This window comes from Pteropus medius, unplaced genomic scaffold (genome assembly GCF_902729225.1).
Source record: "Pteropus medius unplaced genomic scaffold, Ma_sr-lr_union100, whole genome shotgun sequence".
NCBI lineage: Eukaryota > Metazoa > Chordata > Mammalia > Chiroptera > Pteropodidae > Pteropus > Pteropus medius.
This window is the reverse complement of record NW_024355990.1, coordinates 4,838,395-4,862,771: the sequence shown is the minus strand read 5'-3', so window position 1 is coordinate 4,862,771 and position 24,377 is coordinate 4,838,395. Positions and strand designations below refer to the sequence as shown.

Sequence of the window (24,377 nt, the reverse complement as noted above, 5' to 3'; positions counted from 1 at the left end):
ATCCGGCCTCACCTCAGAATCATCTCAGACATCCATTTGTCAACTTTCTGGTTATCTCTTTGAAAAAAGAAAAAGGTTCAGAAACCTGTATGTTAACAAAAACCTAGGTGATTATCTACAGTTGGAATTTATAAGTGGCACTTTTCCCTCCTGGGGGTGAATGGTGTCTGTTAGAAGGATTCCAAATGGGGTCAAAATGATTTTATTTAACATGCAGCAAAACAAGGGCGGCAGAGTTGGTATATCCAGTAGAGCTGTTTGTCACAAAACAGTGACCTCAACAGTAACGAGTAACACTCATAAATAATTTTAATGTCTAAAGCTTATCGTAAAGATACATTTCCATGTAGTAATCCTAGAGATCTTCCCAGGGCTGTAGCAGCCGGTCTCTGGAAAGCTCTTAGATTTATTCCTTAAGTAGTGAAATCAATTCACTTTCGACCTAATAAAGCAGTGAAACCTGCTTGCTAAAGATGGTAGAGAAGGGGAAGATGACCTCTTGATAAGGAACCCTGGCAAGGAAGAGGGAGGGATCAGGGAATGTCGCCTGTGCCACCTTCTCCTGGAGATGGTGCTGAGCCCATCCAGCTGAGTGCGGTGCTCTTTCCCCAGTTGGTGGTTCTCACTTTCCTGTTGCCCTGTGAGGCTTTGGAGTCTGGCGCAAGCTAGCCGGGGCTGAGCACTGTTGAAGCAGTAAGTTCTGGTGATTCAATTCAAGTGTGGCCCCTAATCTCACCACTTCTAGACCCAAATCTTGCTGACAGTACCCTCAGCAGCTGAGGACAGTTTCTGGGCAGCAGGTAAGGACTTAAGTCTGGTGCAGTTTACCTCACCCTGAGGCCTCCTGTTCCTGACTGTATGCCATACCATGGGCCATCTCGGGCGTGGAGGGGGGAGGCCAAAGCAGGACACAGAGGGTGGCAGGAGCTGTCCTCCCCTTCAGAGACTCGAAGGGCAATACAGCAGTTTATTTCATGCCAAGCAAGAGGTAGTGAGTGGGGTGGCCTCTTCCCACACTGGGAGGCACACTTTCTCCGGAAGCTCTGAGTACCTGCTTCCAGAGGGGAAACACTGGTTCTTTCCCGTTTATTTCCTGTCCTTTAGTGTAGGCTGCCCTGAGGCCAAGCTCTGTTTCTAATAGGCTGAGAGCCACATCCTGGTGAGATGTCCATAGGACACAGCCTGCCACCGCCAGGGACAAGCACATACTCATCATCCAGTGGTCGTTTCAGAATGACGCCCATGGAAGGCAAGCACACCGAGTCCTCCTGTGCCCAGGCCCATCTGGGACAGCTGGGCTTTGCCCACCTCCCTGGAGGTAGGAGTAGGAGCCTGCCAGCAGGGGAAGCACAGAGTAGCAATGGGGGACATGAGGACATGGTCCTTAAGGAAGGACCCCAAGTCTCTTTAGAGACCTACTCCCTCGAGGCATCAGGGGAAAAACCTACTTCAGCCTTGGGTCCGTGTTCCCAGGGCAGCAGTACAGAGTCTGGGGCCACATCCCACCCAACAGTACATGGCCACTTCAAGTCACACAGGTAGAAAGAAACAGGTCCTTTTAAGGGGCCAAAGGATAAGAGACCATCACAGCAGCAGCTCAGCTCCTGGCAGCAATGCCCAGGGCTCCTGTTCCATACCAAAGCTCTAAGTACTGCAGTCAGGACATGGAGAATGACTGGACCAGGAGAGCCCTCCCGTCTTGGGGCAGCCTGCTTGGGTTTCAAAGTGGAGATGACGGCATCCTCTGGGGTCATAGGTTCCCCCACTGCTCCACAGGAGGGAACTGGTCCACCTCACCCACCTCCGTGCTCAGCTGCTCCCCCAGGGCGAAGGTCAGCCTATACCGAAGCCTTGCCTTCTCCTGCAACACAGGGGCAGCGTGTGAGACGCCATTACCCTTGGAGCTCTTTCTGTGCCAATGTACAGGCCCTGCTCCCACCAGCCCATCCTCACTCAGCCACTGAACCAAGGTAGGGAAGGGACATGGCTTAATTTAACAATATCATGACACTTCTGGCTGGGAGGTGGTTGTCCCAAAGTAATGATATAGGCCTTCAGGCTGGTTTCTGGCTCACCTTCAGTGGATTGGCCAGCAGCATAACCTGGGTGATGGCTGCAGGTGGCTGGATGGGGCTAAATGGAGAGAGTTCTGTCCCAGAGGGCGGCTGTAACTTCACTTTCATTGACTAAAAAGAAAGAGAGAAGCTCTTTGAAGAGATGGCAGGTGCCTGGAGATGGACATATGTATCATCAGAGTGGACACATGCTGTCGCCTGCTGCCTGCAGAGGCCCTCAATGAAGCAGGTTCCAGATGAAGGTAATTCCTGCCTCTAGAAGCCCCAGGAAGCCAGGGTACCTTGGGCACTGCAGCCTGCAGCACGATGCTCTTGATAGGCAAGGGAGCCGTGTTCAGCATTGACACCACCACCACCAGCACGTCGGGCCGTCCGGGCGGACATTCCTTGGCAAAGTGGAAGAGGATGCGGAAGCCGTTTTTATCATAGGCTGTCACAGGAAGGGCACTGCCTGTAAGAAGGCAGCATGTGGGTATGGAAGGAGAGAGAAGGTCAATGATACCCAACATGCCCTGGGGGTGCCTGCTGCCGCCAAGTGGGGTCAGCAGCATAACCCTGTAGTGAGGAGGCTCCCTTAAGGAGTCTGGGAAAGAACCTCTGTCAGACCTTCACAAGCAGAGGCCAAGACCAGAAAGGGGGTTGCAGCTGACTCTAAGGGACGCCAGCAAGGAGAGCCTGTACCGATCCACCCCTCCCACTCCACACAATGCTCCAAGCCGTGTGTGGCCCTCGCTTCCCTTCCCGCCCCAAGCCTCTGACACCTACTAGGCTTGATGGATTCCAGGGGGACATGGACACTGGCCAGGGAAAGCTCAGTCCCCTTCATGGGGCTGCCCTGGGACGGGAAAACAGGTGGCTGGAAGAGAGGGCTGCCAGGCCCAGTGGAGAAGGGCAGGAGAGGCCTAGCTGAGGTGGTGGGGATCAGAGGGGAGGTGGCAGCCCCAGGAAAGAAGCTGGAGGAGACAGGTTTCACCAGGGCTGAGGTCCTGGGAGGCAGGAAGGACAAGGCAAGTCAGAAACCAGGCAGAGTTGCTACATCAACCCCTCACAAAGCTCCCACCATCCCCCACCCTAGCTTCCAGCCTGATGGATCAGACCAAAAGGGAGCATCCACCGCCCCCCCACCCTGGAACTGCCTTTGCTTCTACCAAACCCAGGTGCAACCCTGCCCGATCCCACCTCTCCCACTCATTACGCTTTGGCTTCTAGAAGCTGATCAAGGGCATCCAGCTGGTGTAGGGTGCTGTCGCCCAAAGCTGAGTGATGGTACCCGGGGACTGTGGGCTCGGCCTTTGGAGCTGAGGCTGGGGCCAGTCCAGTGGGGAACAAAACAGAAGCGCTGGCTGGGACCACAGGAACTGGGAAGGGGGGTGGCAATGGAGCCTGGGAGTTGCCTGTGGGGGCTGCTGAGGACGGGAGGTCAGGCCCATCTGAGGGGCTACAGCCAGCAGTCCCAAGTTTGGGGCTGAAGAAGTCCAGGTCCGGCTGTTCGTTCTATGGGGAATGGAAAGTGTGAGTGAGCAAAGGGTGTGGCGGGCTGCAGCTCGCCACCCCGGCACCTTTGCTGGGGGCCCTACTGCAGCCCCACTGGACTAGCAGCCGAGGACAGGACCCCAGGGGGTAGGGGCAGCAGGGCTGCAGCTAACTGCAGCTGAGGACTAGTCAGGAAAGAGGATGCTAAGCCAAGGTGATTGAGTGCTTCAGTGATGGCACCTGTGCCTACCTGGAACAGGGGCCACTGGCTGTTTCCAGCTGACTCTTTGGGAGGGGCACTGGGGGCTGGGTCAGTGAGGCCTGAGAACAGAGATGACCATGATGACAAGAGGCTCTGGGCTAGGGCAGCCCTAGCCCCACCAGAGGAAGGCTCACACAACAAACATGATTGTCTGATGTCAATGCATGGGGAAATGTTCCCCAGGCCACTTCCAAAGGGGACTCCTTACAGTTGTGGATGGGGGAGGGGGGCTCCAGGGGAACAGCAAGACACTACATCTACCGCTTCTACCCCGGGGTCCACATACAGACTGCCCTGGTGGCCTGAGGGACATTGAACTTGACTTTCCCTACAATTGAAGTTTCCCTCCTATCCTTGCTAGGCACATGGGGCACCCCCTCGGGCCACCACCCAAGCCTACAGCCATCTCCTACCAGCTCTGTTAGGAGCCCTTACAGCCTCCCAGACGCACCCAGGCAGAGCAGCTCCTCATCCAGCAAGCAGAGGGCATTGCTAGTGTTGGGCCCTGGGGAGGCCTCGGCCTGGCTGGACGAGCGGCTGCGCCCAGGTCCTGAGGTCTGAGGGGGTGGAGGGAGGATAGGGATGCCGGAGGAGGGGGCCGCGGGTGCTTGGGTCAACACTGGGGACGAGCTGCTTGGTGCATCCAACTCCGCCAGGTCGATGAGAGTGCCTTGGTTATCGGAGTGCTGGTTTCCTGGATGAGCAAATGGAAGGGGACGGGAATAATTACGGGCCACCGAAGTGGCTGCACAGCAGAAGGCAAAACCCTGAGCACAGCCTCTTATCTAATCCATGGGTACTCATGCCAGGTGCACACAGAAAAGTGAAGGCAGGTGAAGACCCTGTCCAGGTCCCCCAGCCTCGGGAGCTGGAGAACCTTTGGAATGGCTTAGAATCCCCTCAGGCCCTAGGGGCGGACGCGCTGGTCTGGAGGGGTCCAGAATGGGAGACCGAAACATTTTACCCTCAGAGTCGGGCATGGTTGAGGTGGCCACCTCACCATTGATGACCTGCCCTTCAACGACTGTTTTATATGAGTTGATGACCCGGGAGAGGTTGTCACTGGCCTGTAGGATGTCCCCTAGAACAGAAAGAGAGACTTCTAATTCTTGGCCATGACAACTCGCCCACCATACACAAATCCAAATTCCTCGGTGATCCTTGTCAACTAGTATACTTTTTACTCACCTAAACTATTGTCATTGTCCTCTGTCTCGCTGGCTAGTTTGAATAATGTCCGCCTCTTGTTCTCACACCGATCAAACAGCTCCTGGAGGAGACCAGACATAAAAATCAGCTACAAAGGCCATTGGAGGTCACCTGATTCAGCATTCACACCCCGAAAATCACAAGCTCCTCTAATACCATGGTCAGTTACTGGCAAAGCTGGGCTCAGGGCACACGCCCTCTGCTGCCAGCCTCCACCACACTATCACTCAAGATATCTGCCTAGATGGAGAAGTCGCCAGGACTGACACAGGGAAATATGTCCCTTCCTGCCTCCCTGCTGGCACATGCTCAGAATTCAGAGTATCCATGTGACTGAGGTGCTGCATTAGGGGTACAGGAGGGCCTCTGCAGAAGGCAAGGCCAAGATCAGGTCTGCAGAGTCAGAGAGATTAATGTGTACAGTTATTCTGCCCTGGGTAAGTAGTAGGTCACGGCTTGTGTAAAATAGGGGCACCAACTCCCCGACCTGGCTGCTGTGCTGATTAACAGGGGACCATCAGGTGCATAAGCAGTGTCTTAGGTACTCAGCAAAGGCTGGCTCCCTTTCCTGGAGCCCAGCTAGAGGGGGGCCTACCTTCATGAGCTCTTTATCTGCCTCTGAAGACTCCTCTTTGCTGTAATGAAGCAGCATCTCACTGAGCAGCTTCACGTTGTTATTAACCTCTTCTAAAGTGTGCAGACGCTTGGTCACCTTTTGGATCCGCGCCTCGTCCTATGTAAAAGGATCAGGGAGGAAGCTCAACCAGACTTGTCCCACTGGCCCCCAGAAGGATCACACCTTACCACAGGACATGAGCAGAGGCCAGCCCCGCTGAAGCTCCTCTCAATATCTGGTTCTTGAGAACCACCACCTTGGACCCAACATAGTTTTTCTTTTAAGGTACCAGCCCTCCACCACCCCAAAACTTGGCCCCATCTACTCTGTTTCTCTATTCCATTCTCCGGCCTCTTCAGGTGAGGGCTGGCGGTGGGGGCAAACAGCAGGCCTAACGCCAAAGGAAGGGACTTCTGCTCTTTCTTGGGCTCCTGCACCCCATTCCTCAAGGCCCAGGGCCCACTTACTTCCTTCACCATGGACTTGATGAGCTTGTTGGCCTCTTGCAGGTCATCAGGGTTTTTGCTTTTCAACAACTTGGCTAAAAGCTGGAGGAAGAGTGTATCGAAGGTGAAGGGAAAGGCAGCGCCCCACCTGGGGAGACTCCAGAGGAAGTGGAGTTCCCCGCAGCACCGAGCGAGACCTCGTCTGAGGACTCTGCAGGCTGGGGTGCACTGTACCTTGGATTTCTCCTCATCGTCAAAAACAGGGTTTTTGGGACGAGGTGGAGGAGAGGGGATCAGTGTCCTGTCCATAGGGATCAGTGGGTCAGACTGCACTATGCCTGAAAGGTGACACAAGACATAGAGTGTTTGCTCAGGCAGAGGTAACCTTGCTGCCCTCCCTCACACAGCAGGGGGCACATCCCTGTGATCAGGGCCTGCAAAGTCGGGGCAGAGACAGAGCAGCTACGCAACCCTTGTCCCAGCAAACCCCAGCCAAGCCCTCCCACTTGTCTTCCGGAGGGAGGAAGGGACAAAGCCTGCGGATGGCAGACACGCCTTCATCCTTCCTGGCCCTGGCTGGCCTCTGGGGCTGTGTGGAGGCTAAGGGAGGGGAGGCACATACCCTGTCTCTTCAACATGTGGTAGGCATCCTTGATCTTTGATTCTTCTGGCAGGGCCAACGTCCAGCTATAAAGCAGCTCAATAATCTTGGTCTTCACTTTCTCAGACACCCTGTCTCCAAGGTACTAAGAGGCAAAAGGAAAAGGGAAAGCCTCGAAACTGCAGTCTGGAGGCAGACACAGCAGGAAGGCTCTCTCACAGTAGTGAATGGTTGCTAATAAGTTACAGTCTTCAACCCTATGGGAAACCAGCAGGGATCAGGTCAGGTCAGTGAGACAGCACAGCAGGGGGACGAGGAAACGACCTGAGGTAGAGCTGTATCCATATGGGACACAGTCTGTGGTTAGGCAGGGGGCTGGGAGCTCATCACTGAATTTCCATGCACAATCTGCCAGAAACTACTTTTCATCTCAGAAGAGTTAATGAGAACATCTTTAGCATGGAAAACTGTTTCCTCTGCTTTGAGTGCATGCCCAGAGTTTAGGGAACGTCAGCGAGCAACAGAACCTGAGCGGCCAAGTAACGAGGGAGGCCAGGTCCTTGTATCCATAAGGTCAGCCAAAGAAAAATGCTGTCACCAGGAGCCCAAAGGCCTGCGATACACAGGCCCTCCCCACCGGATACGCACACAGCTGGTGCCACGTCACTTGTCACATTTAGGCTGGGGCTGCCTGTCCCCGTGGCCTGTATGGTCATCCTGCTACCCTCAGGACCTAGCTCTCTACGGAAAGGACACAGAGAATCTCAGATCCATGGAGATGCTGGCTGTGTAGTGAAAGCCAGTAAAATGGGAGAGGGAGAAACACAAAAGAAGTTCCTAGAAATGAGGAAACTGCCACTGACTGACCTTTGGAGAGACGACTTTGATTAACTCATTCAAAAACCGGAACTTTCCCACTTCGTTATGAAACCTCCGCCCACAATTCTTCATACACGCCTCCAGCACCTGTAGCCACAAAGGAGGGACACTCAGCAGGCAGGCGTCTGGGTGAGACACGCACTGAGCCAGGCCCCTGCATGTAGACAGCGCTAAATAAATATTCACCTAAGGAAGGAACTGATAAGAGCTGTGGGCACAGCTGAGAAGCGTCGGGGCAACAGGATCCCTGACATCCCGCGTCCCTCAAATCACACAACTCTTCTGGGGAAGCTCAGCGGGGACTGAAGGAGCGCGGACAGCAAGACAAACCCAGATGCCTTCCTGCACAGTTCTGCCCTCAGATTTCACGGATGAGGAAAGCGAGGCCCACAGAAAGTTTCTCTGACTCAAGGTTCACGCTTCTGTCCATAGCTAGTCGACATTTTGGGAGATGGAAGATAACGTTTAAATTTTTCCTTCATTTTAGGTGGCACGACATTTTCCTTCCCCCTGCTTCCATCTATTTTTTTCTAGAGCACATAATACTACCTTAGGCTTCCTTGTGCCTGCAGCTTATGCCAAGGAGTGTTCCACCCCCGTGCTCCTTTTCTTGGCTTCATCTTTGCAAAGCAAGGTTTTTCAACTCTGCCACTGAGACATTGTGACCAGGCATTCCTTCTTGTGGAAGTTTATCTTGTACCTTACAGGATTCTTAGCAACATCCCTGGCCTCTACCCACTAGATGCCATCAGTGCCCCCTGACGTGTGACAACCAAAAGTGTCTCTCCAGGTAGTGCCAAATGTCCCCTGGAGGTGTAAAACCACCCCCAGTTGAGCACCACCGTTTCAAAGCCTTCGCCCTAAGGTGAGCACGACAGAGGCGTGCACATGGGCCATTTAAGTACCTTTCCATGACCATTTCCTCATTCCCAGGGAGAACCCTGGGAATCCTCTGGTTTAAGGGTGAGCCTGGAGGTGCCCAAGTGCTGTGCACAGCTCCGCTTCCTGAACCGTCTTAGTCCAAATAAATACTAAGATCTGTCCGTTGGTGTGATGTCCTCATTAGTAACCAGCACTGTTTTTATCTACGGAACGAACTGTACTCACCTCGCTTTTCTTCTGTTAGCCAACTCTTAACTGGCAGGACAGCTCTGTCAGCATCTCTTCGAGAGGCCTTCTCTGAGCCCTGCCCTGGGCTCAGGGTCCTGCCTCTGGCTCCCTCCCTTAGCCACTCCACTCCTCCCACTATACCATGTGGCCATGACAGCAGGGACTACACTGTAGTCATCTCTGAAGCCTCAGTGCCTGGCACAAAGGCACACACATTTGTAAAATGGCTGAATGAACATTCTAGATATAGCTAGTTTGTATCAAGGAATATCAGCTGGCTTAGGGCATGAACCCCGAAAACCTCAGAGAACCCAGGGTACATGAGAAAATGCCTGGGCTGGTGAAGATTCCCCGTCATAATGAGAAACCTACCGTCAGGGCCTGGACTGCCTCCCATTCCTGCGGAGACTGGATCTTATGGGCCAGCAGTCGGACAGCTATCTGTGGCCTGGGAGACAAGCAGACCACACTTTCAGACACTGACCCTGAGGCCACGTGGCTAGCCCTCCTTGGCCTGTTTTTGACTTTTCCATTCAACTATCTCACCTGCCCCCTAACAGGTGTGAGACTCACCCTTCAAGCTCTTTGTTGATCTGATCACAGAAGCCGATTATGTATTCCCAGTCCTCCTGGCGGTTGGAAGGGTTGGTGGCTTTATCTTGGGACGGAACAAAGAGGAGGACAATTGTTATAAAGAGCAAGGAAGACACAATGGAAGGTTTCTTCACAATGTTTAGGCATTGATGTGAAGGTAAGTTTGTTTCCAAACTTCTCTAATAGAGAAGCCTTGACAGTTCAGTCAGGCAGCGAGTCATATACGAATGTCCAGTCTTTTGAAAGTCACAAATGAAAGAGAAAGCAAATCTCAGCCTCACGGAACTTAGAGTAGATCGGGATCGACAGAATACAAATAATTATAAACATGAACGACTAAAACATTCAAACAGATACCTATATAAAATGTTTACTTCAACAAATAAATACAGCCAACTCTACATAAAAATAAGCTAGGTGTAAAGCAAGTAGGGATGATCAAGAAGTGTTTCCTAGAGAAACTGAAGCAGGAGATACTTGATAAAAAATACACAAACTCAGAAAACACATTTCCTACATACCTTTCAAAAACTTTTTCAAGACCTAACTTTCCTGGATGCTTTAAATGTTTTTAATTTTAAATGTTTTTAAATTGCACGCGATACTCATTTTAAGTTAAGCTACATTTACTAAACCTTACTAAGCATCAGTCATTATGCTCTCTCTCCTTGGTGTCCCAGAAACAGAATCTGAGCCTGAGTATTCAGTGCCCTCAACATTAAATGGTCTTCCATGATCAAGGGCGAAGACAAGTGTCAGACAGTTCTCAGAGGGTCCAGGCGCCAAATGCGAAGTCTCCTAATTCCTGGTGCGGGTCCTCTTTTTCCTGTTCGCCCCAGAACTGCGCTTACAGAGGATGGCCCCAGCCAAGGGTGGTTAAATGTGTTCCCATCTCTGATTCAGATCTTGGAGTCTGCCTCTTCCAGAAAGCACTCTCAAGCTTTTTGCTAAATTTAGGGCTTCAGGTTCAGAAGACAAATGGAAGGCAGAAGGCGTATATCCTTTTTAAACACGCATGCTCCTCCTGCAGATTCCACAAGGGCCAAAAGCAGAGCCGCAGAGGCTTGAAAAAGCCCCTCCCAACAAGGGTGGTGTTAGGAGTTCCTGAATTCTGATTTCTCGTGACTGTTTTCTTAAGTTCCTTTTTTCCTAACATTAAAAATGACTAGCTCCCAAATCATAACAGGGACTCCCACCCGACCCCCACCCCAGGGCTCTGAGCCATGAGGTCAGCAGACGCCACACGGAGAGAGAGGAAAGCCCACAGCACCAGCAGACGCTGTACCTGCCGGGCAGTGTTTCTGCTCTGGCTGCAAGAAGATTCTGATGGTTTAGGTTCATATTTGGAGGAAAAGAGAGACATCTGTCCTTAATCTTAAAGAGAGAATTAATAGCAGACCCTTCAAAATGTCGAGCTTGAAGAGAGATTAATTCTATCAAGAGTGGCTATTAATTGTCACAGTGGCCTACTAGCTGCCACCTTCCAGAGAATCCTCAAGTGTTTCCCACCAGTTGTCTAAAATCTTCTCAGGTGTTGGCTTGGCTTTGTTACTAATCTCTATCATCTGAGAAGCTTGACATTCTCACATGACATCAAGATGGTCAAAACTAAGATGATCTGAGGAGCCATGCCCGCCCCCATTGCCATCATCATTTTGAGAACAGTCACATACCTCATAGTATAAGAAAAAGCAGCCCACTCACTTCCACTATTTGCAACTGGAAAGTATCTTCCAAATACGGAGTCCGCTGTGCCCCTCCCACGTACACCAGCAGTGGGCATTCACCGAACACTGTATTATTCCCGGGCCTACTAGAATTCCAGCAGCATTTCTGCTTCCAAGAATATATCTGCTTATTTCACTATGTTCAAATTCTCTAGTGTTCAGCTTCCTTTCATTTTGGTAGCCCTTTTTACTGCAAACCTGTAGGGGGCGCTCTGCCTATACATCGGCACAAAAAACCCTGGTTTCAGCAACTGTCAGTCCCACTTCTGAGTATCCCCTCCAGCTCTCCAGTCAGCTCAGAAAGCAGAACTCAATCGCCCACAGGAACTGGAAGGACTCTCTGGGGATCATTCTAGGTGACTAGATCTCTTCATCTGCCCACTGCCTCCCCCAGCAGATGCACATAACCTTCTACCTACTCAACATTCTCTGTCACCTAGCTCAGAGGTGACACTAGAGCATCCCCAGCAGACCTTGCCTTCTAGAACTAGCCCCCTGGGATCTCTTCTGATTCAAGGTTTCTATAGTCAGGTCTCTGTTGAAAGCTTTATTCCCTTCTGTGTCTGTGCCTCTAGATTTTCCACCCCTAGCCTTGACTGTCGTGGGACTTCAAAAGGTCAAGTAGGAATGGAAACAGCAGCATTGGCTACCCACTCCCAACATGGCTCAGACATTCCAGAGACAAGTTCTACGTAGCAAATGATGTAGAAATAAGGAGAGGCAAAAACAAGGGATGGAAAGGGAGTAGAGAGTCGATCTTCATTGGTAGGGTCTTGAATCAACAGAGACTGAGTCCATCACCAAGTCTTTGTTAAGCACCCATGGAAAATTATGTAAGTAGCATGGCAGGCCCTGGACAAGACTTGGATCATCTCCTCTAGGAGGTTGTGCTCTTCTGCTGCAACACATGCGACAAAACCAGAACCAAAAACAAGACAGTGTGCAATTATCAGTGCTACTTTGGTACACAAATCAGTCTAAAAACAAACTCATCACTTCTCCTTCCTGACTTCCCTATTTCTGTAAATGGTGCCACCATTCGAAACCTCCTCGCCCAAGCACTGGTTCATTCACTTGGTACAGTTCACATCATTAAGTGATAAGAACTGTGAAGGTGAACAGACAATAAGAATGGAAGGCATCTTAACATGGCCCCAAATGTCACTCTAATGGGAAAAGGTCAAAGGCCAGTCTTAGCTCTACAGATGCTCCCAGATAAAACTATCATAAGTTGAAAATATCATAAGTCAAACGTGCATTTAATACACCTAACCTACCGAACATCATAGCTTAGTCCAGCCTACCTTCAAAGTGCTCAGAACACAATATCCAAAAAAACACTGGCAACACAGTACACTGTAGAGTATCAGTTGTTTACCCTCAAGATCATGGGGCTGACTGGTAGCTGCAGCTTGCTGGTGCTGCCCAGCATCATACGGGTATCCCACCACGTACCACTGGCCAGAGAAAAGATCAAAATTCAAAATCTGAAGTACACTTTCTACTGAATGCTTATCACTTTCACACCATCATAAAGTCAAAAAATTGTGTCTAACCCTGGTAAGTAAGGGACCACCTGTAGTTTTGACAGACACCATTGCATCCCCCCCACCGGCTCCACTCTTCCTCAAAAACAAATCTGTCTCTCTCTTATTTCAAAATATATATAACTCTAAATCTGGCCTATGAAAGTCAGCCAAGGTCACTTAAATTACTCCAATGTCCCCATTAGTATCTGTGAATCAAACCAATTCCAGAGTGGCTATATCCAGTTGGGTGGCCCTGGGCAAGTGGTTTGATCAGGGTCAGGGCGTCCTTTTTGTGAAATTGTGACAGCAATCTCGGCTTCACTAGAATATGTGATAAATAAATTAAATGAATATCTTTGGAGCACTTTGAGCTCCTTGGAGGGCAGTTCCATTATACAGAAAACTTTGTGACCTGCCTGCAACTGAAGATTTTGCAAATGTTAACTTAAGTTCAACCACCCAAAGGGCAATTAATTGGAGGAAACAGCCATCACCTCCAAGAACCTGGAGGCTCTAGTAAATAAGAAATTTCTGCAAAAGGTAATAATATCTAGACATCCTACCTGCCTCCTCAGCTTGTCCAACTCTGTCCTCAGTTAGAGGCCTCCAGGGGTCTCCTCTAGTCCATAGGAAAGTTAACTTATTAATCCTTCAGCAGAGTGCTACCAGCTAAAAGGGTTAACCCGTATTTCCTTAATAGCAACATGAACTAGCAATTATAGCAATAGGCTGCCATAACCACAGGATCAGGCCGGGGTCCTTAGCTTCGTTCAGAATGGGTTGTCAACAAATGAATCTTTAAGATGTTCGCGGCAGTACAGATTTCACCCGGCTTTGGTCACTGCAGGAAAAAGGTACAGCTCTGTTCTATCTCTGGATTATTCTCACTTCAACTATTCTGCCTGCGCGAAGCGATCACTTCTCCTCGAATACATGGTCACAATTCTGAAGCTGTGTATGATCAGCGGCACCCACCGCTCCCGCAGTTTCAGCCCAAATCCAGAGCTCTTCCCTTCGTCAGAGGCTGAGCCGAAGGGACCCCGGAGTCACAGCCGCCCGCGGTCCCACAACAATCTCCCCAGAGCGCCGATGCATGTCAGCCGGCATCACTTGGCTGTCACTTTCCCGGAGCCCGCGAGACCCGCACAGGACCCGAGCTCACGCCGACGCGCGTGGGAGAGGAAGGAGGCGCCGCAGCATTGGGAGCAGGTGCCGGGCGGGAGCCAGGCGCCCTGCCGGGGAAGGGGCGTGATCGCGGAATGCTCGCGGCGGTGGCGAGCCCAGCCTCAGGCTGCCAGGCGGGCGGGGCCCCGGGAGGGGGCGTAGGGGTGCGGAGAGGGGCAGCTCGGGGGCTCGAGGGCAGGCAGAAGCGGCCGCGGATACTCACTCAGCCAGGACTCCAGACTCTCCCCTTCCGCCTCCGCCATATTGCAGCCTCCCGGGCCGGCCCCGCGGCCTCAAACCTCGCGACACCCTGCTAGAGAGGGGCCGGGGCGGGGTCTGCATGGGGGCCTGAGGCGAGCGAGTGCTGCTACCGAGGGTCGCGCCAGGCTGCGATGGTTAACAAGAGGGGAACTGTTTCTTCTTGACTCCTCCTTTTGGACATCGGAATGAGAAACTCTTAACGCCCAGATTAATGGGGTGATGCGCAGGTTTAGCACCCTGTCGAGCCTTTTTCCCGTCTTCCGTCACTTGCTCAGGCACGCCGTGGGCAGTCCTTGTGGGGTCCTCGTGGCGAGCCAAGATGGCTGCCCCCGCGGTGAAATCTGTGCGAGGGTGGCCGGGCCTAGCGCTGGGCCTGCAGAGTGCTCTCCGGCGGCTTCCAGGGTGAGAGGGCAGCTGAGGGTCCGCTTGGGTTTTCACGGGGAGACCTGCGGGGAAGGAAAGGGACCGCAGGCAGGCCGCGCGGGGACCTGGAGAGAGCCTGCGGGCCGAGGTTTCTGGGTCCAAGGGTCTTCAGTAGCTGCGTGACTTTGGGCCAGTCTGAAGGCTTAGTGATTGCCCCCTGTCCGAGGGGGTTCTATCTGGGAGCTGAAAGTGTGGTCTGGCTAAAGAGCTCAGAGCTGGGTTTTCTGTGTTGGGAAGCGGGAAGAGAGATGCATAAGCGGGGTGCTTTCCTGAAGTTCAAGAGCCTGTCCTTACCTTTGGCACTTGACGAGGAGGAGACTTTTCTGGCCTGTTAGGAGAGGTCCTCCTACCTGTTGGGACAAGAGTCAGAATTATCGTGGCTAAGGTTTGGCTAGCGGCCTGTGCGCCGCTCTCCTTGGCGGCTTGGCAAACATGCCGATTGTTAAGTCAAGGCTTTTCACTTGTGGTGTCAGCTTTTGCCTGCCTCCCCTCACTCCACCTCACCGCCCCCTCGCCCAGGTTAACCCAGATGAGGTGGAGCCGCTATGGTCCTGAATACAGGGATCCCCAGATTGACAAGGAATATTACCGCAAGCCCTTGGCGGAGCTGACTGAGGAGGAGAAGTTTGATCGGGAGCTCAGGAAGACTCAGCTTATTAAAGCTGCCCCAGCAATGAAAACAAGCTCAGTGTTTGAAGACCCACTGATCAGGTTAGATGGAAACACTTGTGTTCCACGGGGACAATACCAGGGAGGATCTACAGTAAGGATTCTGTGATACAGCCTTGGGAAGCTAAACATGTTGCTTTTCTCCTTGAAGTAAATTCACCAACATGATGATGAAAGGAGGAAACAAGGTACTGGCCAGATCCCTCATGACACAGGTAAATAGCACCTTTCTCCTGTCATCTCTTTCCCCTAACTTTGTATTTGGTTCTTTCAGTTTAGCATAGAAAAGAATGGATTCACATACTTGCCATTAAAATTAACTTCCCTGTATGGATGTACTGGGGTGGGGGCTTTAATGAAGTGCTGCAGGAGTCAACGACTGCCATGCCACCACCTCCAATCAGAAATCTTAGCCCACTCCTTCTGTCCTAGTCCAGGAAAGAGAGAAGCACTTAAGAACTTTGTCTTTGAAGTGCTGAGGGAGGAGCTGCTCTGCTTTAGAAGAAGGATAATGGGAGTCAAAGACAAGATACTAGCTCAGCTAGTAAACCCTTTAGGAAGCCTGGGGCAGCCTCTTCCACTGATCCCTTTGCAGACTCTGGAAGCCGTGAAAAGGAAGCAGTTTGAGAAGTACCATGCTGCTTCTGCAGAGGAACGGGAAACTATTGAACGCAACCCCTACACCATCTTCCACCAAGCACTGAAAAACTGTGAGCCTGTAATTGGGCTGGTACCCATCCTCAAGGGTGGCCATTTCTACCAGGTGAGTGGTCGGGGCAGAGAAAGGAGGGCTGGCTGCCCACATATGTGATGAGATGGGGGGAGAGGTTCTTGGAGTGGAAGGGCCCAGAGTTGGGCCAAGATTGATAGTTTTCTAGGGACCAGGGACTGTCAGGATCTGATCATCTGAGTCCTGTAGTGTGAAAATCACGGGCAGAAAATGGAAAAGGGAGCAAAAAAGTACCCAAGTGACCTCTTCTGGACCCCCTGCTCCCACTTCTATCCAGCATCTTTTGTTCTAATCTATAAACTTCTTGTGGTGAAGGACTATGTTTGTACCTCATCTTTATACGCCAGTGTCTGGCGTAGCGCTTGACCTGTACCTGATGCCTCGTCACAATTTGAACTGAACTAGATCACTCTATTATAGTATTTAATTACAGTTCATTATCATAAGTGGGTGTCCATGTTCCTAGGATCTGGCATGATACCTGGCACATACTGGGTGCCTGGCAAATTATTCTTAGGCAAGAGGGTCTTGTTTTTTTGGCAGCCATCATCGGAGTTAGCTGTCACCCCAGTTGATGGGACTTTACCCAGTTGGTTCTTATATCAACTTGTCTGAGTCTTCATTTATAGGTGAAAGAAATCAGTGCTTAATGAGCATTAGCTCAACAAATGCCTCTTATGTGTGCCACACTGAGGTCACCCAAGGGTGAGGGAAGCTTGAAGAGGAAAAGACAGGTCCCTTTTCTCAGGAGCCTTGCTAGGGCTGGCTCAGAGGCATCCTGTGGCGACTCTTTAGAGCTCATGATGGAGGCTGCAGCCCTGGCACATACTTGAACCGACTTGCCCATATCCTGTCTTGCCCAGGTCCCTGTGCCACTAGCTGACCGGCGTCGCCGCTTCCTGGCCATGAAGTGGATGATCACTGAATGCAGGGAGAAGAAGCACCGGCGGATGCTGATGCCAGAGAAGCTGTCGCATGAGCTGCTGCAGGCTTTTCACAACCAGGGCCCTGTGATCAAGAAGAAGCACGACATGCACAAGATGGCTGAGGCCAACCGTGCCCTGGCCCACTACCGCTGGTGGTAGATGGAGGGTAGAGGCTCCAGGAGGAGCCCGGGACTCTGCTGCATTGAAAAATATCTGTGGATTGAGGATGTAGTTCCTTTTTAAGGGCAGGCAGATCTCACTGGAGCACTGTGTTTATTGCTTGTTAGTCCGTTCTTTCTGGGCCAGAACTCGCTCTCCGTGCCCTATCTCCTTGCAAAGAGGGAACACATCGACTTGGATTTCCCCCACGAAACTTAGGGCTCATCCGGCCTTCTCTTCCTTCTGCTTGGGATGGACTTTTGAGTGATACAAAAGGAAGCAGTTTTAGTGTCAGAAAGGTTTATTAGAAAACTCTGAACTGGTGTAGCCTGTGATGCAGTACTGCCCTTCGTTAAAACCAACTGGAAGAAATATACTCTTTTCCAAAGTGGTCTGTACAAAATGTATAAAAAGCAGTTTCTGGTGTGACTTGGGCTCTGAGCTTCTGCCCCCTGACACTTCCGTCGTACGAGTGGTTAAGGGTACCCGTTTTACAGATGGGGAAACTGAGGCACCAAGATAGCTACTGCACCAGTGGTTACACAGTGTAGTGGTTGTTAGGAGTTGCCCTTCTCTGGCCCGAGGCAGAGAGGCTGATGAGACGGGGGCGGGCAGGTCTGTGTGATGTCTTCCCAGACCCCTGGAGGAGGAGGGAGGGTGCTCAGGGCAGCACCACCGCGTAAGTGGAAAACATCTCGGGAGCTGCTGAAAGCCTGGAAGGGAAGAGGTGTTTGGGAGAAGCAAAAACTGCTCTGCCAGGGCGGGAGGTGGGTGGAACGGCGGCGGGCGCTGCTGGCAAGGAAGCCTGATCGGGAGGCCTAGTCGGAGAGCTCGCTGTAGTAATAGTTGTGGGCAGCCGGGGTCGTCCTCCAGCCGGCTGCCCGGAACTCAATGATCTCCAGCAGCAGCAGCTGGGCCAGGGAGCTGAGGCCGGCTGGGAGCAGGAAGCCATCCCGGATCAGGACAAAGAGCTCATCCATGCGCTGCCTGTTCATCTTCTCCAGCTGCTCCCCAACCCGGTGCAGCTGCAGCACCAGGCAGTCCACCTGCAGGGGACAGTGGGCGGTGACCCCCCCGCCCCGCCAGCCTATCACATAGAGCAGCCATTAACTGAGCTCTTGCTCTGTGCCAGGCACCGTGCTTGGCCCTGGGCACGTTTTCCCACTTCATCCTCACACCACCCAGTGGGTGTTGCCCACATCTCGTATGAAAGGAAACGAGTTTAGGGACTCATCTAAGGTCTCCTTACACCTTGTCTCCAAACTGCTGCTTAACCCCTTTCCTCTCCCCCGCCCCACACCTTCTGACCCTGGTTTGGTTTCTGGCCATCTGTATGCACAGCTAGCCAAGGCTCTCAGCATTCCTACCGCAGGTTGGCCTTCCTGCTGGGAGGGAGGTCTCTGAGCCAGTAGGTCTTGGCTGTCCTCTGTTCTGGATAAATTCCAGACCTAGCAGCTTGTCTTGTAACTGTGACAGGCCTTAACTACCCCCACCAGGCTCTTGCCTCAGGAAGTGATGCCCTCAAAAGCCTCCAGGGACACTGGGCTAGCATTCTTTGCTGAGCTAAAGGCAGCCCACCCCCACAGCCTTCTGTGCCAGAGCCACCCACCTCCTCCTCCTTGTTCAGACTGTCGGGCTGGGCCAGCCGGAAGAGGCAGTCGTAGACGGGGTTCACCAGAGCCATCATAGGCATGTTGCTCACCTGTGGGGGAGAATGGGCCAGAGCACTGGCTTAGTAGTGGCCTCAAGAGATAGGCCATTCCTGCCGCACGGGGTGGCTGCACGGGCCTCACCCTCAAGTAGTCAAAGACGTTGCAGATAAAGGTGACATAGCAGACCCAGCCCTGCAGGGAGCGGGCTCGAAGCTGCTCCCGAGCCTGGTACTCCTGTTGCAGCCGGTTGAGGAGTCCGCGCCGGAAGACACTCTGGCCCGCGTGCTTGCTCTCTGCCTGTGAGTCAGGGAAAGGATGGTTAGTGGCAGGGACGGTGCTGTCATGAACCCCGCCCAAGCTTCCGTGGCTGAGGACGCTTTTGTGTCACTCTCTCTGCCTGAGGGGAGGCCTTTGCATCTCTGCCCTGCTGGCCAGGCCTCTGCCCAGGCCTGAAGCACCTTCTTAAGTGTGTCCCCTCTTCTCTACCAACCCTACCCAACCTGAATAATGGCGTAGCACATGCGTCCTGCTTCCTTGCTGAACACACAGTCCTGCAGAGAATGGTCCACAATCACATTGGCCACTTTCTCCAAGTCCACGGCACCTGGATCTGGGGCAAAGATCGGGGGTGGTCTCGAGCTGCTTAATTATCACATTTGCCTCCACCAGCTCCTAAGGACTGGAGATGTTTACAAAAAAGCACGTCCATTATCTGCTTACGTTTAGAGACCTGGAAACATACAGAGAAATAACCATACGGGAGCAGCTCCAGCGAGCCTCCCAGTGGCCCGGCGAGGGTTATGGGGCTGTTAGAGACTAACTGAAGAATGCTAGTTTTTCAAGACACACATCTCCCGGCACTAGGTTGAGGAAGGAGCGCTGAATAACAATGTGACAGCAATTTCATGGAAGAAAGTATTCTCATAATACACACACGTGAACCCCTGACGTGAGTAGGCCAGGCTGGGCGCTCCCACGGGCTTAGTTTGGCATGTGATGGGCAGTGCTAATTGTTAGCTGAGTCAAACTTCTGTGTGCTGGAGGGAAGGCTTTGGTCCAGGACAATTTATCTCCTCTGCCAAACAGAACACTCAATCCTCTGTCCCAAGTTAGGCGGCTCTGCATATTCAAGAGGGCCAGTTGCAGCAACAGCCGGAACCAAGTCCAATGTAAGGACTTAAGGGGCGGGAACTATGTTCTGTGTCCCACCCCTTTCACGGGTACTTTACAAAAAGGCTTTGCAATCTGAGAGATGACTCTGATTCACATTCCCAAATACTGGCCTAAATGTAGCTTGTCTTCCATTTTGAGAGGTATGCTGCTGATTCCCAGTCTCAGAAATTGAAGGAAAGAGAGGTCTGGGCGTTCCCAGGCTAAGGCTCAGTCCTCTGGTCCTGGGCCCCATGTCCTGCACCTCTGGACCCAGGCTCAGGAGGGCTCCCCGTGCTCACCTTTGAGTGCTGTCTTCAGCAGTTGCTGGGTTTCTGCGTCAAAAGACTGGATTTTATATTCCTCTCTACCAGGCTCCCCCATGGCCATCCAGCCCCCGCAGCTTTTTACTGGGCTGGGACTAGTGACAGCACCTGGGAAGGAGAGGTGAAGGGAGAAGCCTCAGGTGTGGGGCGTAAGGCTGGGGATCCCAGTCTGCGGGCTCTGGGTGGGGCTGGCCAGCGCTTGGGACAGGTGCTCCTGGGTAGTCCTTGGCATTTGGTGGTTGGCTGCGAGCCCAAGCTTGGCTTCTGGTGGAGATCCCGCACCAGCCAGGCACCTGTTGCTCAGTTTAGGAACCCCTGTAGCTTCTGGGATTACACAAGAGTAAAGAGATGAAGGATGAAAACTGCCGACTCTCCAGTCCCAATAGGAGGCAGGGTTATTCTCAGCTGATACCAAGGGTGGGTGAGGTGCACTGGGCTGCGGGTGTGCGTAGGTGGATAGTAGACACTTGCCCTGTCTATAGAAACCGGCCTGGAAGCTGCTGGCCCAGCACAATTCCGGGCGAGAGAGAGGCCCAGCAGGGTTCCAAGTCCCTCTGTCTAACTCTCTCCCTCAGCTTTAGTCAGAGTCCTTCTCAGTCCACAAGACTCACCCTCCAACCCTCAGGCTGGGGCTGACCTGCGTAGGTGGGCGCAAGAGCCTCCTCTGCCACCTAACAGTTGGGAGCCGAAGTCCCGGCTTCTGGCCAGCTTCTCCCCTGGGCCGAGTGGCAGAAACCAGGCCCTGCCCATTCAGGGCTCTTATATCCTTGAGCTCCATTCTAGATCCTTCCTCCTAAAGAGGAGAGCGGGACGACTGTCTCCTAGACGTAATCCCTGTTGGAGGCCCCTCTCCGAACTCGGTGACTTCCTCCTGGTCAAAGGAGACGACTTTAGGGGTCTCCAGACCTGGGCAGCTCCCCTAAGCCCAGAACGCCCTCCCCGGCGGTGCAGGGCCAGCAGCGGGGCCCGCCGTCCGGTGTCGCGCGGGAGGGAGAAGCGGCGTGAGCGCCAGGACCCACCTGCCGGGCCGGCACCGCGCCCGCGTGCCCGGAGGCCGCTCGGCGGACATGGTGCGCGCGCCCCGCGTCCGCGGCGAGGCTGGGGAGACCAGCTGCGCCTTGCCGCCGCTTAGGTCATTTCCTAGCGCAGCGCCGGGGCGGGGCCTGGGGCGGGCCCAAGAGGGGGGCGGGGCCGGGCTGGGACAGGGTGGGCGGGCCCTGGGGAGGGGCGGGGCCTGGGGGCGCGGGCCCGGGCAGATGCGGGGCCGCCTCGCCAGCCCCATCTGCCAGATCCCGGGCGACGCAGCTCGCGTCACCCGGTCCGCCCCGAGGTCCCTGGCGTGGAGCCAAGGCGGGGCCACGCGGACCCCCACCGCCTCTGTCTTCTCCTCACCCGGTTCGACCCAGGCCTGTCCGAGATCACAAGGGCTCGTCGGCGCCTGGCCGGACCTGCTCCTCTGCCTGCGAGAAGCCTTTGACCTTAAGCGGTGATACGCCCCCTCGCCGCGTCCTACACCACGGGTTTAGGTTAAAAGCGGGTGTGAAGAGACTGCTGGGCCACGCGGCCTGGGAGGAGCCTGCGGAGGGGCGTGGTCCACGTCCCGGCGGCCCGAGGGAGCAAGGGGGGAAGGCGGAGATGGCCAGAGGGGCTGGACTTCACAGGCGGTGGCTGCGTAACCCCCACTCCCACCCCCCAAGGTAGAGAAGGGGGGAGAGGTTATAAGGCTAGATCAAATCCCAGTGACCCCCTCTCATACATCCAGTACAAATGACGCCGGTAAAATAACTTAAAAAGAGTGGGCCTGCCGGAGAGAAAGGGTGCCCAGTGGTCAACTTGCGACCACGAGGTATTGGAGTGACCCTGCAGTTGCGCAAGCCCCTGGCTCCATCTTTCTTGGCTGGGATGGAGGAGAGGCACAGTCCCGCAGGCCAGACAGAGCCATCCGAGGTTGGCCCTGGGTTGCAGGAGGGCCTGCAGGAGGGACCTGCCCTTGCCTTTCCTTAGACAAGACAGAAGTGTTGAGGGCTGTGTCCTGGGGCCCAAATTCTCTCCTGTTAAAAGAGCCGCCAAACTGGTCACTGGAAAATGGATAAGGAAGAGAACTCAGCTGCAGCAAAGAAACCAATGAGCAGGAGAGATGAAGAAAATAAAGTTTACTTCAATGGAATTTCATAAAAAATACATTCAGGAAGCTGCCTCCCTGCAGCCCCAAGCCCGGGCCTTGGATGCCAGAAACCCTGTGGGTGTTGGAGGGCCCTCCGGCCTCAGCCTGCACCTTCATAATCAGCAGCCAAGACCAGGGAAGCCTCAGGGTTCAGGGTCCCAGACATACCACGAAGCCCTAGACCACAGACGAAACAGTAACAACGAAAGAAGGGGCCAGAATCCAGTAGGGCCATGATGCCCATTCAAAGCCAGCTCCTAGCTGGTGCCTTCATAAGACAGCACAGGCTGGAGCCAGAGCCCAGAGGTGAGGACAGGCAGGTGGAAGTCCTGCGTGGGACTCCTGTGCTCCTCCACCCTGCCCCCTTCTCCCCCCACAGAGCCAACCCCACAGGCCAAGTACCCCTCGGGGGAGGGGAGAACTGGTGGTATCTGCTTTCTGCACGGCGCCCTGGCTGTGACCAGTCCTGCCGGAGACAGAGGAGCCTGAGCGGTACACCTGCAGACATGAGTTGGGAATATGGTGGGTTAGAAAGTGACCAGTTCAGCTTAGATCCCTCCCCCAGAACCGGAGGCAAAGCTGCCTTAGGGACCCGACCACTGGGAAATGTGGAGTCTGAGAAGGCTAGGACACCTCCTGTCGCACTCCTGTGAGGAGGGACGTGACTTGGAAGGGAGGTTGGAGGAGTAAGATAAGGAATGTGCTTTTAGCTTTAATGTCTATTAAATAAGTTGCTGAGAATCAGAGCTCAGGTGTGAGGATCTGCCAAGGGCCGTGTCCCAGCCCTCATGTTCCAGTGCGGCCCCACCCAGAGCCAGGAAAGCTCTCCAGGCCGATGGGCTAGGAAGTCAGGACGCAGCCGGCATGGGTCAGATGGAGAAGAATCCTCAGGCTCCCCGTGACTGGCATGGCTGGGACCCCACAGCCCACGTCCTGCGTCCTCCCCGTCCTCACGCAGGGGCAAGGCCCTTGCCCTTCCGGTGGCATCCACGCTGGCGAGATCAAGGCTGCCAGCTGCTCCCCAGGGCCATCCAAGCCTCGGATGGGTGGCTTGGAAGGATGGACCAGGCAGCATCTCTCAGTGCGACAGACGTCGTAAGTAGGTCCTCTTCCTTCTTTCAAGAGGTCGCCTGCAGAAAGACCTCAGGCCACCTTGAGGCCCTCAGGGCTGGCTGTTTGCCGTCCTCATGTGGTGGAAGAGGTTACAGAAGAACTCGTACCAGAAGAACACGAGGCCGGTGGAGAGCGCGGCCTTCAGCAGGCTGGGGGACAGGCCCTTGTAGAAGCCCCGGGCTCCCTCCTCCTGCAGCACCTGCTTGGCGCAGTCCAGGAGGCCCCTATAGCTTCGAACCTGGGGAGAAGGTGACTGGGTGAGGGGAGAGGTGATGACAACATGGATGTTGGCTCTATCCTTCTGTCAACACTCCTTGCACATCATAGCTCCCGGTAAATAATTGCTGATGAAGGAATGAATGCAAAAAAGAGAGAAAAAGAGCCTCATCCTTTCTCTTCCACGTGGGCTAATTCGGACTGAACAGCTGAACTGCCTGGAAATCAGCACTGCACAGAGCTCCTTCCTGCCCAGGAGGCTCCCACTTGCGGGGGCTCTTGAGGACCCACCAAGAGCTCTGGACCCACTTCGCACAGGTGCCCCTGACCCTTCGCCCCACCCCACCTGATCCCCCTTGGGCAAAAAACCTGATTCTGGCCCTCGTTAGCTTTTAGCCTGACCAGTGTCACCTCTCCAGCCTGGCCTCCTCCAGTTCTCCATGCACTGCTGCCGGACTGTGTTCACAAGACACAAGCCTTGCTCCCATCCAAAAGCTCCAGTAACTCCCAGTGACGATGATGACGACAGTGACATTATAAAGAACCAAGTCCAAGCGTGCGGCCTGGTGCTCGTTTGGCCTCAGCTTCCCTCCCTGCCCTGCCTGCTATTCCCTACCGTCCCTCTTCTGACACCTGTCAGGCACATTTCTTCACGTCTCGACAGCCCGGGTTCACAGGTTCCAGAGGGGACAGCCCGTGAATTCCCGCCGTTGGGCCTGCCTGCACCGCCCCCGTCCACCACCACAGCCCGTCACAAACTTAGTGCTCCAGGAGGAGGGGGTGAAAATCCACCACGGAAAAATCTAAGCAGATTGAGGAATGACTAGTAACGTTACAGAGGTGCCTACAATAGGCTTCTCTGACTGACAAACCCTTCTAGTGCCTTTACAATATAATTTCGTTG

The 24,377-nt window shown here is 53.6% G+C and overlaps 4 protein-coding genes across 13 annotated transcripts in view; 1 reads left to right on the top strand and 3 right to left on the bottom strand.

Moving 5' to 3' along the window:
- Positions 1–186: 186 nt before the first annotated feature.
- GGA3 (golgi associated, gamma adaptin ear containing, ARF binding protein 3) lies at positions 187–14,044 on the bottom strand. 2 transcript variants are annotated; one of them, XM_039859711.1, is made up of 17 exons: positions 13,909–14,044; positions 9,245–9,329; positions 9,044–9,119; positions 7,550–7,648; positions 6,704–6,827; positions 6,316–6,419; positions 6,103–6,183; positions 5,615–5,752; positions 4,999–5,080; positions 4,775–4,891; positions 4,262–4,504; positions 3,799–3,869; positions 3,271–3,569; positions 2,841–3,061; positions 2,357–2,526; positions 2,076–2,186; positions 187–1,861 (listed from the first exon to the last, which is right to left on the bottom strand). In XM_039859711.1, the coding sequence occupies exons 1-17, from the start codon at positions 13,946–13,948 to the stop codon at positions 1,751–1,753; spliced, it is 2,172 nt and encodes a 723-aa protein (XP_039715645.1). In that variant the 5' UTR covers positions 13,949–14,044; the 3' UTR covers positions 187–1,750. The 2 variants fall into 2 exon arrangements, with proteins under 2 accessions (XP_039715645.1, XP_039715646.1); XM_039859712.1 differs by lacking the exons at positions 9,044–9,119; positions 9,245–9,329; positions 13,909–14,044 and adding an exon at positions 7,748–7,887.
- Positions 14,045–14,190: 146 nt separating this feature from the next.
- MRPS7 (mitochondrial ribosomal protein S7) lies at positions 14,191–17,282 on the top strand. The gene is made up of 5 exons (XM_039859721.1): positions 14,191–14,348; positions 14,889–15,080; positions 15,190–15,253; positions 15,634–15,801; positions 16,632–17,282. Exons 1-5 carry the CDS (start codon positions 14,266–14,268, stop codon positions 16,851–16,853), a joined length of 729 nt encoding a protein of 242 aa, XP_039715655.1. The 5' UTR covers positions 14,191–14,265; the 3' UTR covers positions 16,854–17,282.
- Positions 17,137–21,496, bottom strand: MIF4GD (MIF4G domain containing). 2 transcript variants are annotated; one of them, XM_039859723.1, is made up of 6 exons: positions 21,373–21,496; positions 19,957–20,088; positions 19,006–19,115; positions 18,647–18,802; positions 18,463–18,555; positions 17,137–17,899 (listed from the first exon to the last, which is right to left on the bottom strand). In XM_039859723.1, the coding sequence occupies exons 2-6, from the start codon at positions 20,042–20,044 to the stop codon at positions 17,672–17,674; spliced, it is 675 nt and encodes a 224-aa protein (XP_039715657.1). In that variant the 5' UTR covers positions 20,045–20,088; positions 21,373–21,496; the 3' UTR covers positions 17,137–17,671. The 2 variants fall into 2 exon arrangements, with proteins under 2 accessions (XP_039715657.1, XP_039715656.1); XM_039859722.1 differs by lacking the exon at positions 21,373–21,496 and adding an exon at positions 21,000–21,131.
- Positions 21,497–22,114: 618 nt separating this feature from the next.
- SLC25A19 (solute carrier family 25 member 19) overlaps positions 22,115–24,377 on the bottom strand; it is a 28,676-nt gene continuing 26,413 nt past the window's right edge. For 4 of the 8 annotated variants that reach the window (XM_039859715.1, XM_039859719.1, XM_039859714.1 and 1 more), the window contains one exon: positions 22,116–23,510. In XM_039859715.1, coding sequence (XP_039715649.1) covers positions 23,307–23,510 — 204 coding nt within the window. In that variant the 3' untranslated portion in view covers positions 22,116–23,306. Of the gene's footprint in view, positions 23,511–24,377 lie in introns of all 8 variants that reach the window. The other 4 variants (XR_005652155.1, XM_039859720.1, XM_039859717.1 and 1 more) reach the window with 4 other exon arrangements.